Below are 14,615 nucleotides of genomic sequence, written 5' to 3'. Positions count from 1 at the left end.
AGGTTTTCTTTCCTTTATTGATCTTTCTGCATTGTTGGATGAGCTGCCCAGCTATGCAGTCACCCGCATCTTTTAAGCAGTTGGCACATAAGGTTTCTACAACGCTTTCACTTGTTCTCTCATTATAACTAAAGAGCTTAGAAATGTTTAACAGGAAGAAGCTTGCAACATAGATTGCAGCAAAAAGAAAGAAAACTTTTCCTAATATTTTTCTGCTGTAGTTGACAAATGAAAACTGAGGTAAGACATACAAAGAGTATGCACTATCTACCTTGAAATACCTCCCGCCTAGGACAAAAACCTATCTAGCACATTTCCCAACTGAGGAACTACCCGATGGGTGCACTTTTATTACTTCCACAACTATTCTGAAGCCTTGTATTATCACTTATTAACAAGGTCTCAATCAAAACCAAAATAAAAATCAACACTGATTGCCTTCCATAAACCTAAACATCCTGGTTTCACGTTAAGAAATACCCATACACAGCTTAAGAATGGTAAGCATTAAGTAGAGGAAAACTAATCCAGAACAGAAGGCTGCACAGAGTAACTCAGAACACAACAAACTCAGCAGAAATACAGAAAACAGGAAGAGGATCACAACTTGCAGGGGTCATAATCACAGTAAGATCATAAACAAGTATCGCTGCAATCTCTCCTTACTACAAGTGAAATAGTAATTCTTGGTTCTAAGCCCCTTAATAATAACCTAGTCTGCAGAGACTAAACAACACTAATTCAATAATCAGTTGCTTTAAACCAGTTCTAATTACACAGTGCTTCTAGGATGTTTTTACTGTACCAGGCACAAATTGAAATTCACTTAAATTGTCGTAAAGAAGCCCTCTAAGATAGATTCCACTTAATATACTGGAAAAGAAAGGCTCAACTTAACCCCGCCAACATAATTAATGAACATCCCGACATGGCACACAGAACAATGACAATAGCGATCAGCACTTCTGTTATCAGCACTTTGCACCCTCCAGCAGTTCAATAGCACTCTGCCACCTAATAAAGCCCGAGTACATTAAATCAAATCTTGTCAGTGCGATATTCCATTCCCAAAGCTACAAAGTAGCCAACCTGAAGGATTTCTACCACTTGAGAAAAAATAAAGCGCAGAAATTATTGTATTTCCTGAGCTGTTTTACCTACCTTGTCCTTGAAGATATGTGGGTTTTGATAGATGAAGTCACGATAGCTTTCTGTACGCACTTTATCCTATGATGTAAAGAATAAAAAGAAGTGTTCAGAAATTACTGTCTTTGCAAGTGAAGCCAGCTGAGCCTTTGGAGGAAAAATAAGAGATTAGCTTACACTTTATTGACCTGCTGCATTTGATTTTGGATCTTTCAAAGTTCTTAATACCTTTTCACCACTTTCCAGGAACAGCAGAAACAGAGCAGCAATACTGCATCAACTTTACATAACAACTTCTTAGACAACGGTAAAAATTTGAGTCACGAGCTCATAAAAACATTTCCTATCATTTTATTCTGACACTCGTGAGACACACAGATTCCTTTAAAAAAAGTTATGGATCAGATTTACCCTCTCTATTTCCGAACAAACTGCAAATTTGCAAACCTGAAGACAAGTTAGTAATTGAAGCTGTACAGCCCATTCTATGATAGCCCAATATAATAAATATATAAACCTAACTGTAAAACGACATGACCTAAGAAGCTGGAATGTTTTCAAGCACGTAACTAAATATTTATAGTATCTTAGTATATGCAAACTAGCAGTATAGCTCAACCTACCAGCAAGGTAACCTATTAAAACACTGATTCCCTTAATATGCATCAGCAGGTACACAAACTGACAGCCAAGTATAGGTTTTGGAATTGCTGTTGCAGTTCAAGTGCTAGAGCAAAGTAAAGGAAAAAATTTAAGCATTTTTAATCTAGTAAAGACAATTATATAAATAATACTGAAGTATAAAATCTAACTGCTTATATTTAAGTTAACATTTTTCTACTATGGCAAGTAAGAATTCTTAGAAACAAAACAAACTTAAGAAATTTTCTCTAGTGAGAAAGAATAGAGTCTATTTTATTAGAAAAACAAGATCAAAACCAGAGATTGTGAACAAAAGATATGTTCATAAAAATTCTGGAGACAAAGCAAATTATTTTGAGGCTTGAAAATCCTAAAATCCGGTTTTAAGGAGGATTATCACAAACACACACAGAGCTTAAAGAAACAAGGATGATCTCAGAAAATTATACTTTAATATGATACATAATTAACAGGCATTAAAGTATCATGATCCTTTAAAACTGTATTGGTTTACTCTGACGTTGTACTCAGAGCAACTATTTTTAGTACTTCACCTCTACTGCAGTATATAATAGGATCTGCTGAAACAACCAAAAAAAGTTTAAGAAAAAAAAATCAGAAGGTTCAGCATCAATCAAGAAAGCAGTGAGCTGGAAAGCTTTCAGCCTTACATTCTGCCCACTCACATTGCCTCAGCACTGCCCCAACTTAATCAATACAATTCCAGCTGCTGTCTCTGCTATATGCACTGCTGCTCGAGTAAGCCATGGTCATTCACTTCAGGTCTCTCTATTCATCAATTCCATTCTCTCTATTCATCAATTCCATTCTCTCTCTCACCATTTCAATGTAATGCTTTTTTGTTTTGTTTTTCAATAAAATGGTAAGGAAGTTTACTAACATGATAGTCAAGAAATTCTTGAGGAAAAAAAAAAATAGAGCAAGGGAAACACTAACCATTTAGCCAGTGTAAAGTAACAATACTCTTCCCCTCCATCTTTGAAGTATTTGCAGAAAAAAAATGAAAAAAAAATTGAAACTTCATCCTACCACTACCAGGCATAAGGAAAAAAGGTTTCAAAACTGAACAGTGTCAGAGATAGACTTAAAATTCAGACAGCAAGGCTCCTTTCTTAAAAATTTCAGTGTAGCAAGCTACTATATTTATATGTTAGGCATACAAAGAAGAAAAAAAAAAAATCAAAGTAAACGCCTACCATATAGGAAAAAGTTCTACACACACACGATAAAAAGTAATTTTTTTCCTATGTCTAGGAAAGTCAAAAGTCCTCTTCAAAGCATTCTGACAACCATTCCCTGAAACCAATAAAATACAATTTTGTACCAATCTCATTGTGCAGAGATGCAGATTTATTATGAACTTCATTAGCAAACAGAAAGGCTTCCTCATCCTATAGCCTGTAACAGCTCAGACAACACCTTTACACAATTGCAAACCCAAACTTCTATTATTTTAATTACCTTCAAGACTTAAATCGTATTTGTCTACACTACACATTTTACAAAACATTCTTCTTTTTTGCAGACATCTTTGGGCTTCTGCAAAATTTCCCCCCCTTAAAGTTAACCTCATGCTTATACTATTCTTAACACAGATTCACGTGTATTTCTACTTTGGGGCCACTAAATGATTTATAAAGCAGAAAACTTTATATGCTACCTGGAAGGACAGTTACTTCACAACTCCGTATTCTATCTCCACATTAAGCAGAAATTTTATTTATTTATGCCTTAAAATGAAAAAACTGTTTCTCTCACAATTTTGACACTTTCTCTGAAAGAAAACATTAAGAGTTACATTATAAGTTGTTGGGTTCTGTCAGGGTTTTTTAAAGTTAAAAGGGCTTACACAGGTTTGCCTTTGAAGAGTTTTAAGCATTAGTTTTTTTATCTTTATCATATAAAAGGAGGATACAATTTTTGCAGCTGTTCAATGTCATGTTATCAATACACTGAACTGTGCAGAAATACCAACAATTTTTGTTTACTTAGTGCAATAGGAAACCACAATATTTGACAAATGGTTTTGCCTAACAAATTTCACTTGTTAGAAAATATAAATTAAAGAAAAACATTCACTGTCTGTACCACGTTTTATCCTTTATCTTTTAAGCACCCAGGAAAAAGCTGGTTTTGGCAAGGTAAGGCTGCAGTACAGATATTGTAATGTATCTTCACGCATAGCTGTAGAGTAAATGATTTTATGTTCCTAATGCTTCCCTTAAACAGAATTTATACAAAGGAAATAAAACTGGAAAAAGATCTCTCAACCCAACCCCTAGGAAAAAACTGTCATGTATAGAAAGGGTTAAAAATGCAGCTGCTCTGCAGTATATTTATGGGCACACAGCCCACTTCATTCCATCTTTCCTCTTTAGTCCTACTAAGATGCAGTTGAGATGACTTTCTAACCTTTAGCATCTCTTCGTGTATCCCATAATGCCCATAGGAGCTGAAGTAAACACCATCCTCATCCTCCTGAAGGTCTGCAATGGCACTGGATGACGAGCTGCTCCTGACATCTGCATTCATCACGAAATCCTGTGCAAATTGTCTGTAATCAAATTGAAATATACCCTTGATACATGTTTATGGGACTATGAAAAGGAGGCGGGGGTAGATGGGGGGGAAGGAGCTCGAAATAGGTACAGAATTCAGCCTGCACAGGGGTTTTTACAACAATGGGACCAGTTTTAAGTGTGCAGAACCTCCCTCTGCCGGCTCCTCCAGGCTGCTGCACCACCATTCTCTGTCTATCACCCTCCTGCAGTGAATACTTTCTGCCTGCAACCACCAAATCTCAGCAGCGATACATTTGGACTTCATTTCTGTCTTTAAGGAGGAATTATCTACTTTGCGCTCACCAGTACAAAAGCCAGTACCACAGCAGTCAAAACAACATGCATTTTAGGTTGTGTAATGCAAATATAGACTCAATACAACAAAACCGAAAGAACTATAAACTATACAACACTGTACAACTAGTGGAAAGTAGAAGAAAGTACTTAAACTGAAGCATTTAGGTGGAAACAAGTAAGAGCTTAAAATTCAATTTAACTTCATTTTTAATCACATGCTGCTACTTATTTTTCCTCCTTTGTGGCCTTGCCTTCCTAATATGCATGTTCTCTTCTCATTTCTAAAAGCAGTTTTGATGACAAGAATACAAAAAGCAAAGGGTTTATCATGAAAAAGCAGATTAAAAAACCAGCTCATACTATACCCACAGTACCCACTGTACCCACAATATTCCTCCAAGGTCTACAGTCCAACATCAAAATTTGCATCCTAGACCGCTCCAAAGCGGCCAAAGCTCACCTTCAACACTGGTCATACTTTCTGAAATAGGAACTTAACGTATAAAAGCTGTAGGTAACATCTCATTACCAGTACCAGCCTTAGAAAACAACAAACCCAAAAACACTGTTTAAGTCCGGACATGTCAAACGCATCTCTGCTTAACCAGTTTGGACAGGGAAGAGATGGTAAGGGAATTTGTACTAAAAGTTCATCAATATCAGAAACTTCCTATACCTGCTAACACACAGAATCTGGATCTTATTTTTAACATTGCTCTTTACCATAGTAGTTTGTGTTTTCCTTACTTTTGGATAAATATCAAAATGATAAAGATGGAAACATACAAAAAATATTCTATGACATAAAATTAAGCATAAATAGCTCTTTAAGACTTAAACTTGATCTTAAATTTAAAATTATTTAAAATTAATTCAGCCAATAGACCCTCCACCCTGTGCATGCAGCACAAGCATCAAACAAACTCTAGAGACTGAGCTGCCCTTGTGTCTTTTTAACCAAGAAAAAAGAAGGTAAAGACAAAAGCCATCATCACTAAATGGGGGACAGATGAAAAAATTCAGGATATACAAGCCACGCTCTTAAATCTCTAAGTTACATCAAACGCTAAAGCTAACCTGATATTTAGAGCTGCTGGCATTTGGGGGGGTAACAAAGGTTCACCAGGCCTCCAGTTACCTGTCTTTGCTTTGTAGTCCTTTTAATTCTCATAATTCTACAAGTCTACTCAGTCTAGCAAACTCGGAAAAACATTTCTACAGAAATTATTTCATACTTAAATAGTGGGTGTCCTCTTACTATTATTCCTGGGCTCAGAAGGCAACAATCTCTAGGGAGCTGCATAACTGATCCTGAACAGGCAGTCATTAAAAAAACTGAAGTATTTTTTTCACATCTTAGATAGCAAAACCTGCATAACACAGTAATGTAGCTGAAAGAAGTTACAGTTACTTAGTCTCCTAAGTAGCCTCTGTAGATAGGTATAGCGTGAGAAAGCTCCTAGATTTAGCTTCTTTTAGTCCAGAAGCTGAAGTCAGCCAACCAGCCTGTTAAATACTGGTATAAACCTACTCCCATGACAAAAAAAAAAAAAAAAAAAAAAAAAAAAGTAGAAAACCAGGTTAATGTACATTAAGGTCCTAAGGTCCTGTACACTATTCTTGCTGTACATCAGACTTTCAAGTTACCTTTATTTTGCAAAGGTTTACCTGAAAGGCAACATCTGTAGACAGTCGCTCAGTGTAGTAACCTCCAGTATCACCATGAACTATACAGCATGTAGGCTACTACAATGCAACTGGTTCATCTGTCTATAATTTAAAACTGCTGCTTCATCAGATCTACATCTGGCTATTTTTGCTGCCAGATCCCTGCTGAATCGAAGGGCTTGCATCGACAAAGTAAAATTAAAGGCTCCCCTTTACAACATCAGATAATTCGATATACTAACCTCAAAAAGAAATCTATATAAGCCTGATTGAAGTTTAGAGAACTGAAAAGAAATTGCAACCGATGACCCAAAAAGGTTTTTCTTCTTTCTTTTAAATGAAAAAGAAGGGAAGTGCAAGACAAGAAGACACAGAAAAAAGTAGTTTTACAAGTACAGTGATAAGTTTCTTTCATTCTTTCATTCATTCATTATTGTTAGTGATGAATTAATGCATAATCAGATATCAGAAGCGCTGTATGCTATAAAGTATGATTTGCAAAAGTTAAGCCCAGCTGAAAACAAAACTGTTCATTTGACATGTATAATTGTTCACAGCTGATAGGATTTGAATACATGAATTTATTTTGCTATACTTAGTTACTAATAACATCATGTACTCTCAAGAAATATGACAAACTCTCAAATGTATTTTATAAAACAAAGTTTTTGCCGCTTTACTTTTCCATAAAAGAACACAAATTATTTTTCCAACTCTCAAATACAATTTCAGTTCTTTAGTGCCCAATCAGTGTGATCTTGAAATGACATATTTGTACAGGATTTAATCCTGTGACCCAAAAAGTCTATATTCCTATTTTATCCATGAGCAGTCATATTCAATTGATATTGAATTCATATTTTGAAGACCTCAAGATTTAGAATTAGCATGTACAGCTATGGGGATGTTCTGATTGCGATACACTGAATATTCTTACTAACAGAACCCACACCTGAGGCTGAAATTAAAGTAGCTGAAAAGTTGGTTTACAAATTTCACTGAGAGTTTCTCCAAACTGGCACTGGATTCTACTACTAATAATGATTGTTTGGAGCCATCTCTGAAAAAGTTGAGAGTCCCATATTTAATTTGTAGATACCTCCCTCTTCTCCATTGTGAGCATCTTCAATGTTTAAATTCGTATCTAAAGGACTAACAAAAAAGTGTCTGAAAAACAGAGTGGTCTGAAGCAAAATACATGTTTCTGGGCCAGAGGCTTATTTAGCTTTCCTGAGCACACTTCGTTCTTTCAATTTGTGCAGGTTTTGTGCAGTTTTTACTAATTATCTACAAGACATTTACTAGTCATCTACCAGATAAAAGTCAAACCTCCATTCCCAACATAAGTCATGAGTTTTCTTCCGTAGTTACATTCTACCACTTCTTAGAATTTCTACTGGTGTTTAAACATAAACATCCCATCTCACCTAAAACACAACAACCAAAAAAAAAAAAACCCCACCAAAACTTCAGTTCAAACACTTACTTCATTTTTTGAAGATCATCTTGTGCTCTGGCCAAGGCTGCTTCTGCAAGTTTTGCTCTGTGTTCTGCGTGTTTTAATTGTTCAAGGAGCACCATGGTATCATTTAAACCATTAGAAGGCAAAACATTTGCAGGTTCACAAAGATCTTCTATATCTGATGAAAGGGGGAGAAAAAAAACACCTACCAGTCACGTGTTGCTTCACAGCAGCTCATAAACATACAAAGTTTTCAGCGCTGCTATTTCAGTCTTTGGATGACTTGTAAGAGTAGTCTGTTTTACTGCTGAACCACTGATTTTGATAAGACTAACTGCAGAACACAATGCTACTCCGTAAAACTAAGTATGCTAGAAGCAAGCTCTAAGTTAACAAAGCAAATAAATCCAGACTTCAGGCTTCTTTAAATACCAGTGTTTGATTATTGATAAAAGAGACTTTAGATTTAGACTATAAGTTCATTTCAGTCCAACCCTCTACATTATTCTGAGGCCAATAGGGCTGGTAATGGTAAAAGGTAAGAAGGTATACAAATTTAAAATTTCTTAATAATTAGACAGTGACTCTTAATTTTCAAATCAATTGCTTGGGCTTTTATAAAGCTTAAGAACACACAAAACTCCAAAGAGCATAAGCACAATGATTCTAGATGAAACATTGCTTTTTAACCACCAAAACTCAAGACTCGGCACTAGTTCCCATTCACCTCTTCCTAAATTCAGCTGGTGATTTCAACAGATGTCAGTGGATAAAAAAAAAAACAACGGCGCTACTGTGGTTTTGGATGTAGTAAGAAGTTACTGCTGGCCTAGTGGGCAAAACACTTCATTGGAAAACCCATGCATCTATTCCTCATAATCGTGGAAGACTGGCTATTTGGCCCGTGGGACTGAAACAAAGCACAGGTATTTAAAGTAATATTTCAGAGGTTCTTAACTCTTAGCAATTGCAACGGCACCTCAAAGCATCTCAAAACTCTACAGCTTGGGCAAAGAGCACACATTAAGCAGGAGCTGATACAGTGAAACATGAAATCCCTGTAGTAACCAACCAACATTCTCTACCACGCATTATCTCTGCTACTATGCAGCAGGGCTCGCTTAGAAAAGGGCAAAATGGCATTCCAGACCTCATGGAGAAGAAAAAAAATCCACAAGCCCTAAGTACTTTATGGTTTAGGTGAAAGAAAGATGTACAATCAAGTGCAAACTAGGAAGAGAGTGGGAGGATCATGGGCAGCAAAAATAAGTTTAAAAGCCAAACTGAATTCTCTCAATGCCATCTGATGAATTGTCATGAGAGAGAAGTGAAAGCTGCTTGTACCGATTGCTAGAATCGCTAAAGCAGCGGAACTCTTCTACTCAACTGTAGTCTATTACACTGGGTTGGTCCAAAATAGAACCTGTATAAAAGTTGAAGATAATTTCAACATGGCAAATTACTTCCTCTTTACTTGGAGCTTGTATTTTTGAATTAATGCATCTGATTTTAAACACCTACATTTAGAAGCTTTAAAAGCTTCATCCATCTTCCAGTGAAGCTTGGGCGGAGTGCCTCTTTGACCTGCTTAATTACTACATAGAGCAACCTCTGCTGTGAACATCAGATCTACAATAAGTGAATACAGATAATAAAAGTCTTATGAAAATCTCAGTCATTAAAAACCAATGTATAACATATGGTAAAAATTTCAGAGTGTAACTTAACGTCATGACTTCAACTAGTATACGGACCTCCTCTTGCACGTAAGTCAATTAAATAATAACGATGATGCTTCATATGACATGAACTCTGCCAATAGCACATTCACCCCACAACGCAGTAAGGTCATACCAAAATGTATTTATTTACCGAACTGAAGTAGAAGATCATCTTCTAGCTCTGGTTTCAAATATTCCTCTCCTTCCCAAGGCAGTGGGCTGCTGAGAGAACTGAAATATGCAACTGTTGGTTTCTAGACAGAAGGAGAAGAACATGTAAGCTCAGTTTCTTTGACAACACCAGGCCTTCAATATCATTCAAGAAAATAAGGCAAAGATCTGTTCTGCCACTCATTAAAATACTATTAAAGTAGCTTTGTAGCAAAGGCTGAGAAAGACACTACTTTCAAGCATGACTAGTAAGAAGAGTGAAGAAATGAACTTCTAGCTTCCATCCTGGCTCTGACAACAGGTACTCGCCTTAGCCTACTGCCTCTACAACCATGGTGACCAAAGAATAGCGTAAAACTACACCTATGAGTTAGTCTGGGCCCCAAAGCCCAGGAAGCTACAGGCTCAAAGAATTCAGTACAAAGTGTAAAGCACAGCAGATTGATAAGCATTGAAGGACACTTGTAGGATGCCACTGCTACCAGAAACCAAGTTTACACAGGGCTCTGACTGCGTCAGACCCATACCTTACAACAGGGCACATCAATAAAGCCAAGATACTAATCATGCAAAGTGTTTTTCACATGATCAGCGCTGTAGGGACCAATTTCAGAAACGTTATGTTCTCTCCTGTTTGCATCTGGCTAGTTAATAGTTTGTCAGGAGAGGACAGGTCAGATTCTGGACTTCGGTTTTTCCCTTTCTGTATTTACTCAGCATAGCTAGTTATGCCTTAAATAACTATTTAAGCATTTAAGATTTGAAGATTTAAGTAAAAAAAAAAATGCTTAATTATGTAAGATCATATTAAGTTTACATCTAAACTTTTAGGGAACAACCAAAGAACGTACTTCAAAGTCACTGAATACACAAAATATACCCAGGCCTAACTTAAAACTGCAGGTTCCTATCAGCTTTCCCGATTCTGGTATCGCTGTAGCGGAGATTAATTTTAGATTCTGTGACCTAAGGGATCGGGTGTTGCTGTTACTAACAGCGTAGTATGGGTCTGGCTAGCTCGCTTCCCCAGGAAATACTCTTTTGCACCAACACACACGCAAGGACTAAGAAACTTCAATTATCAAGAAGTGAAGCCATTCCTGGAGTGCGACAGCAGAGTCAAAGGCTGAGATGAATTAACAAAACAAAACAACACTACATAGTGTGGGCTTTTTTGCAATTCTGACCATCCTCTTCTACAAACAATAAAACTCACGTTAATTAAATATATTTAACATCCAAACAACTTCACATCTAAATAAACCAATCAATAGGTATTTTAATTCCTGTGATTTCTTTTTTGTAGAAAAATAATACAAAATTTTACACAGTTATTTAAAAAGGACAAATTGAAAGCACAGCATCTCAACTTCCCATTCTCCAGACACAGGTTATGGAAGTACTACGTGGCGCACCTACCTTTAATCTAACGAAGTTTATTAGTTTAATGTAGCCATAAAAATCAAGTCCTGAAAAGAGGGGAAGAAGAGATCTTGCATTATAGAAAGCCCGCATGCATTTCACAATGACATGAATACTAATTACTTGTTCAATTGGCCAGCTTCCCTTGGGGTATACATCACTATCTAATGCAATCTTCCCATCTTAAGTTCGCCATTTACATTTTTCTTCTCTTCAGGAACAAACCAGGAAATTCTCACCCCCAGGGTAAATACATTTACTACAAATTAAGAACGGAACACATGAAAACATGGATTATGAACAGGGATTTCATTCACTTGGCAAGCAACTACATCAGGACAGCCACATTTCTCTCCTACTAGCTACCTTGCTGCTATTTTAGGCTGTTATGCTCCTTTGTTCATATTTTCAGCCTTCTACTTAATAAAATGTAAATCGATCCTACTCATCAAGAACACACACCGATATTGATTTTAAACTGCTACCTTACTCAGAAATAACAGTAATTTGCATGTAATTATGTGCTTTTCTCAAGAACAGTGAGGATATTGAATAAATTCAAAATGCCTTCCATTGGATTTCAGACGGAAAACAGACCCGATCTTACAATTTTACACACAGATTTCTAAATGCTCTGTGTGGTTCCCATACCCTTATCTCTTTCTCCTTTGTAGCGCACACTCTTAAAATCGTGTTTCTCCAACAATGTTGCCCTTCCCCTGCTTTCCAGTTTTCCTCTACATGCAGTAAGATACGGATTTCAGGCTCAGTAGTTCAGCACTTACCCAATTCTTTCAAAGACCCCCATGTACTTCACATCCTCCTATACGTACCTTCCTTCCGTCACCACCTTGGCCTAAACGCTACAGCTTTACGTGAAAGCCAACCTTACGCTTCACGTGGAAAGAATGAAACAGACATTGGAGGGTACGCCTTCCTGCAATCACCCGTGGGAACACATAGATATTTTAGCTATAACATATAGATGGTTTTCTACAAGAGCTTATCTCGTTCGATCTTAGAGTCTTCACCTACAACCAGGAAATCTATCAGAAACAAGCTAATCTTTGCAATTTATTTTAAGTGAGGTGCTGACACACAGAAAAAGACAACAAGTCCTGAAAAAAACTTACCATGTTTCTTGATCACATCACAAACATTGAACTGATGCTCTGCTTTGCAGTGGGAGAAAACATCTTCAGCAGAACTAAACAACCTGTAAATAAAGAATTATTAAATATGCAGTATTAATACGTTTAAAAGATGTAACACTACTACGAGTTTTCTATGCTCTGTTCTGACCTGCTAGGCAATGTATTCAGAACACATCACTTTTTGCCTTTGAGAAAGGACAAACAGGTGCCCGCTTACTCACATACCTCCCAAAGAAGCTTCTACCTGGTTTGCAAAGCATTTTACAATAAAAGGTAACAAACACAAAAACTTTTGTTTGACAAAACCAAGAACCCTGTTAACTTTCAAAAACCCCTTTGGAGCAAAGGCAGCATTAAACCCAACATCTAAGAACGACACGTATACAAGACAAGCTGGCCAACTAGCTCTGCTGCAACAAAATAAAAAATCTCATCTATTTACTGACGATGAGGAAAAAAAAAAAAAACAAGAGAGAATTCAAGAGAGAAACCTCCATAGCGCTTCAGGGCGAGGAGAGAGGAATTACCTGCTTCCCATCTCACTTCTCCCTCCTTCAGCCTGGATTTACCAGAGCTTTGGCTCTAGAGAGGCCGTATATGAGATCAACAAGCTCCAGAGCACCGTTACAAACTATGTATTCTTTACTTCTCCCAGGTGGCTGCCTCCCGCAGGCCCACTCTGGGCCCTGGCACACCCCCCCCACCAGCCCCGGTGGGCTCCGGGGGTAGGACCGCACCTCAGCCGGTCGCTCGGCAGGGACGAGCACGCCCCGCCCCCCCACCCCATACCTGTCGCAGAAGAGGCAGCGGGTCCACAAGCCCTCGGCGGCGCCTTCCTCCTCCTCCTCCCAGGCCTCCTCGCCGTCAGACAGCTCGGCCATCTCCTCCTCAGCGGGCGGCCCGCCGGCCCCTGTGGAGCCCATACCACAGACCGTCACTGACCGGCGGGAAGGCGGGGGAGAAGGGAAGAGGAAGGGGGAGAGAGGAGGAAGAAAAGGAGGAAGAAGAGGAAGGGGGGCGGCGTTAGCCCCGGTACCGACCTGACGGAGCTTCCCGCGACCCCATGGACCCCTCCACCCCCCCACGTGCGCCGCTTCCGGGTCCTACGTCAGCGCGGAGAGGCGGGCCCACGGCGGTTAGCACGCCCCCTGGCGGGGCCCTCCAGTCACGCGGAAGGGCGGCGGCCGTTACTTTTCAAACGCTCCGCGCTCGGCAGCGGCGCGAGCGCCCCGCCGGCGCTGTGAGGGCGGGAAAAGGGCGGGGGGGGGGGAGCGGCGCGGCGGCGCCATCTTGCGGCGTCCCCGTCAGCACTGGTTCCACCCGCATCGCCCTCAGCGAGGCAGAACCCCCCGCTGTTAGTGCCCGGTAGCCTCACGGAAAGGGAAGAGCCGGCAGATGGATAAAGGGGTGACACCCTCAGACAGCCTGGAATATAAGAGATTTTTTTTTCGGGTTGGAAGTGGAATCGTACTTTGTGCGTTTGACAGGTGGCTGGCAGGCGGCTTTCTGTCTCTTACTAATAGCCTGGCTGCGGTAGGAGAGTTAAAGGAAATTACACATATGTATTGGCTTTCAAACAAAGTTTAGCAACAGGCGTTTATAACCGAGGGCCTCATTCAAATGCAGGAGTTAAAAGTGGCTAAAAAAAAAAAAAAAAGACAGAAAAAGAAAGCTTGAGGCCCATCATCATGGCTTTTAAGTACAGTATTAATTAAACAGATTAGGCTTGCCTAGTTATACGCAAATCCAAAGGGACATGAAAAATCTAAATATGGCACTGGTTTTAGATAAGACCAGAATGACAGGTTTGAAAAAGGACCTAAGAGCTACTAACTCAGGCTCCTTCACGAATTCTGTTTTGTGTTTTGTTTTTAAATTCCATAACCATTCAAAATTACTTCTGTAGGTATGACCAGGTAACACCGTTTCTGCAAACCCTACTTAGCTCTGTAAACCAATGCTTCTCATAGATTCTATTTTTTCCTTACATAGCGACTCAGTACTACTCATTAAATTGAAATTAGTGCAAAATGCTGGCGAAATACTGCGTACCCTTAAGGTACAGAGAAATCTCAGCAAGTCAGATACTTCTACCTTATTCTCCCAAAGTAGGGTCTGATTCCCATGAAAGAAAAAGAAGCGACGCAGAACGAAACAGCATACTTTCCCTCTACTCGTGCTCAAGCAGCTCATCGCAGAAATAATTTTAACAGCCACTGCTCTGCATGTAGTGCCTGGGCTGATAGCAGCAAAAGCAGAAACAGCAGCTTCTTTGTGTTTTACTGAAATTCTCCCCCTCCAAAGGGGCAAGGGGTCAGTGATTGCATAGTCTTTGCTCCATTGCACACCC

General features: G+C 38.9%; 1 protein-coding gene across 1 annotated transcript in view; it reads right to left on the bottom strand.

Moving 5' to 3' along the window:
* PRMT3 (protein arginine methyltransferase 3) overlaps positions 1-13,330 on the bottom strand; it is a gene marked incomplete at its 5' end in the record, with an annotated part of 65,432 nt that extends 52,102 nt beyond the window's left edge. The window contains 8 exons of the mRNA XM_082485621.1: positions 1,162-1,227; positions 4,222-4,363; positions 7,822-7,975; positions 9,670-9,772; positions 11,109-11,158; positions 12,245-12,327; positions 13,055-13,175; positions 13,306-13,330. Coding sequence (XP_082341747.1) covers positions 1,162-1,227; positions 4,222-4,363; positions 7,822-7,975; positions 9,670-9,772; positions 11,109-11,158; positions 12,245-12,327; positions 13,055-13,175; positions 13,306-13,330 — 744 coding nt within the window. The remainder of the gene's footprint in view (positions 1-1,161; positions 1,228-4,221; positions 4,364-7,821; positions 7,976-9,669; positions 9,773-11,108; positions 11,159-12,244; positions 12,328-13,054; positions 13,176-13,305) is intronic.
* Positions 13,331-14,615: the final 1,285 nt, after the last annotated feature.

The sequence above is a fragment of the Vanellus vanellus genome (assembly GCF_965231255.1).
Source record: "Vanellus vanellus genome assembly, chromosome: 6".
NCBI classification, from domain to species: Eukaryota; Metazoa; Chordata; class Aves; order Charadriiformes; family Charadriidae; genus Vanellus; species Vanellus vanellus.
The sequence above is the reverse complement of the archived record's forward strand: the minus strand, read 5'-3'. Positions and strand labels throughout refer to the sequence as shown.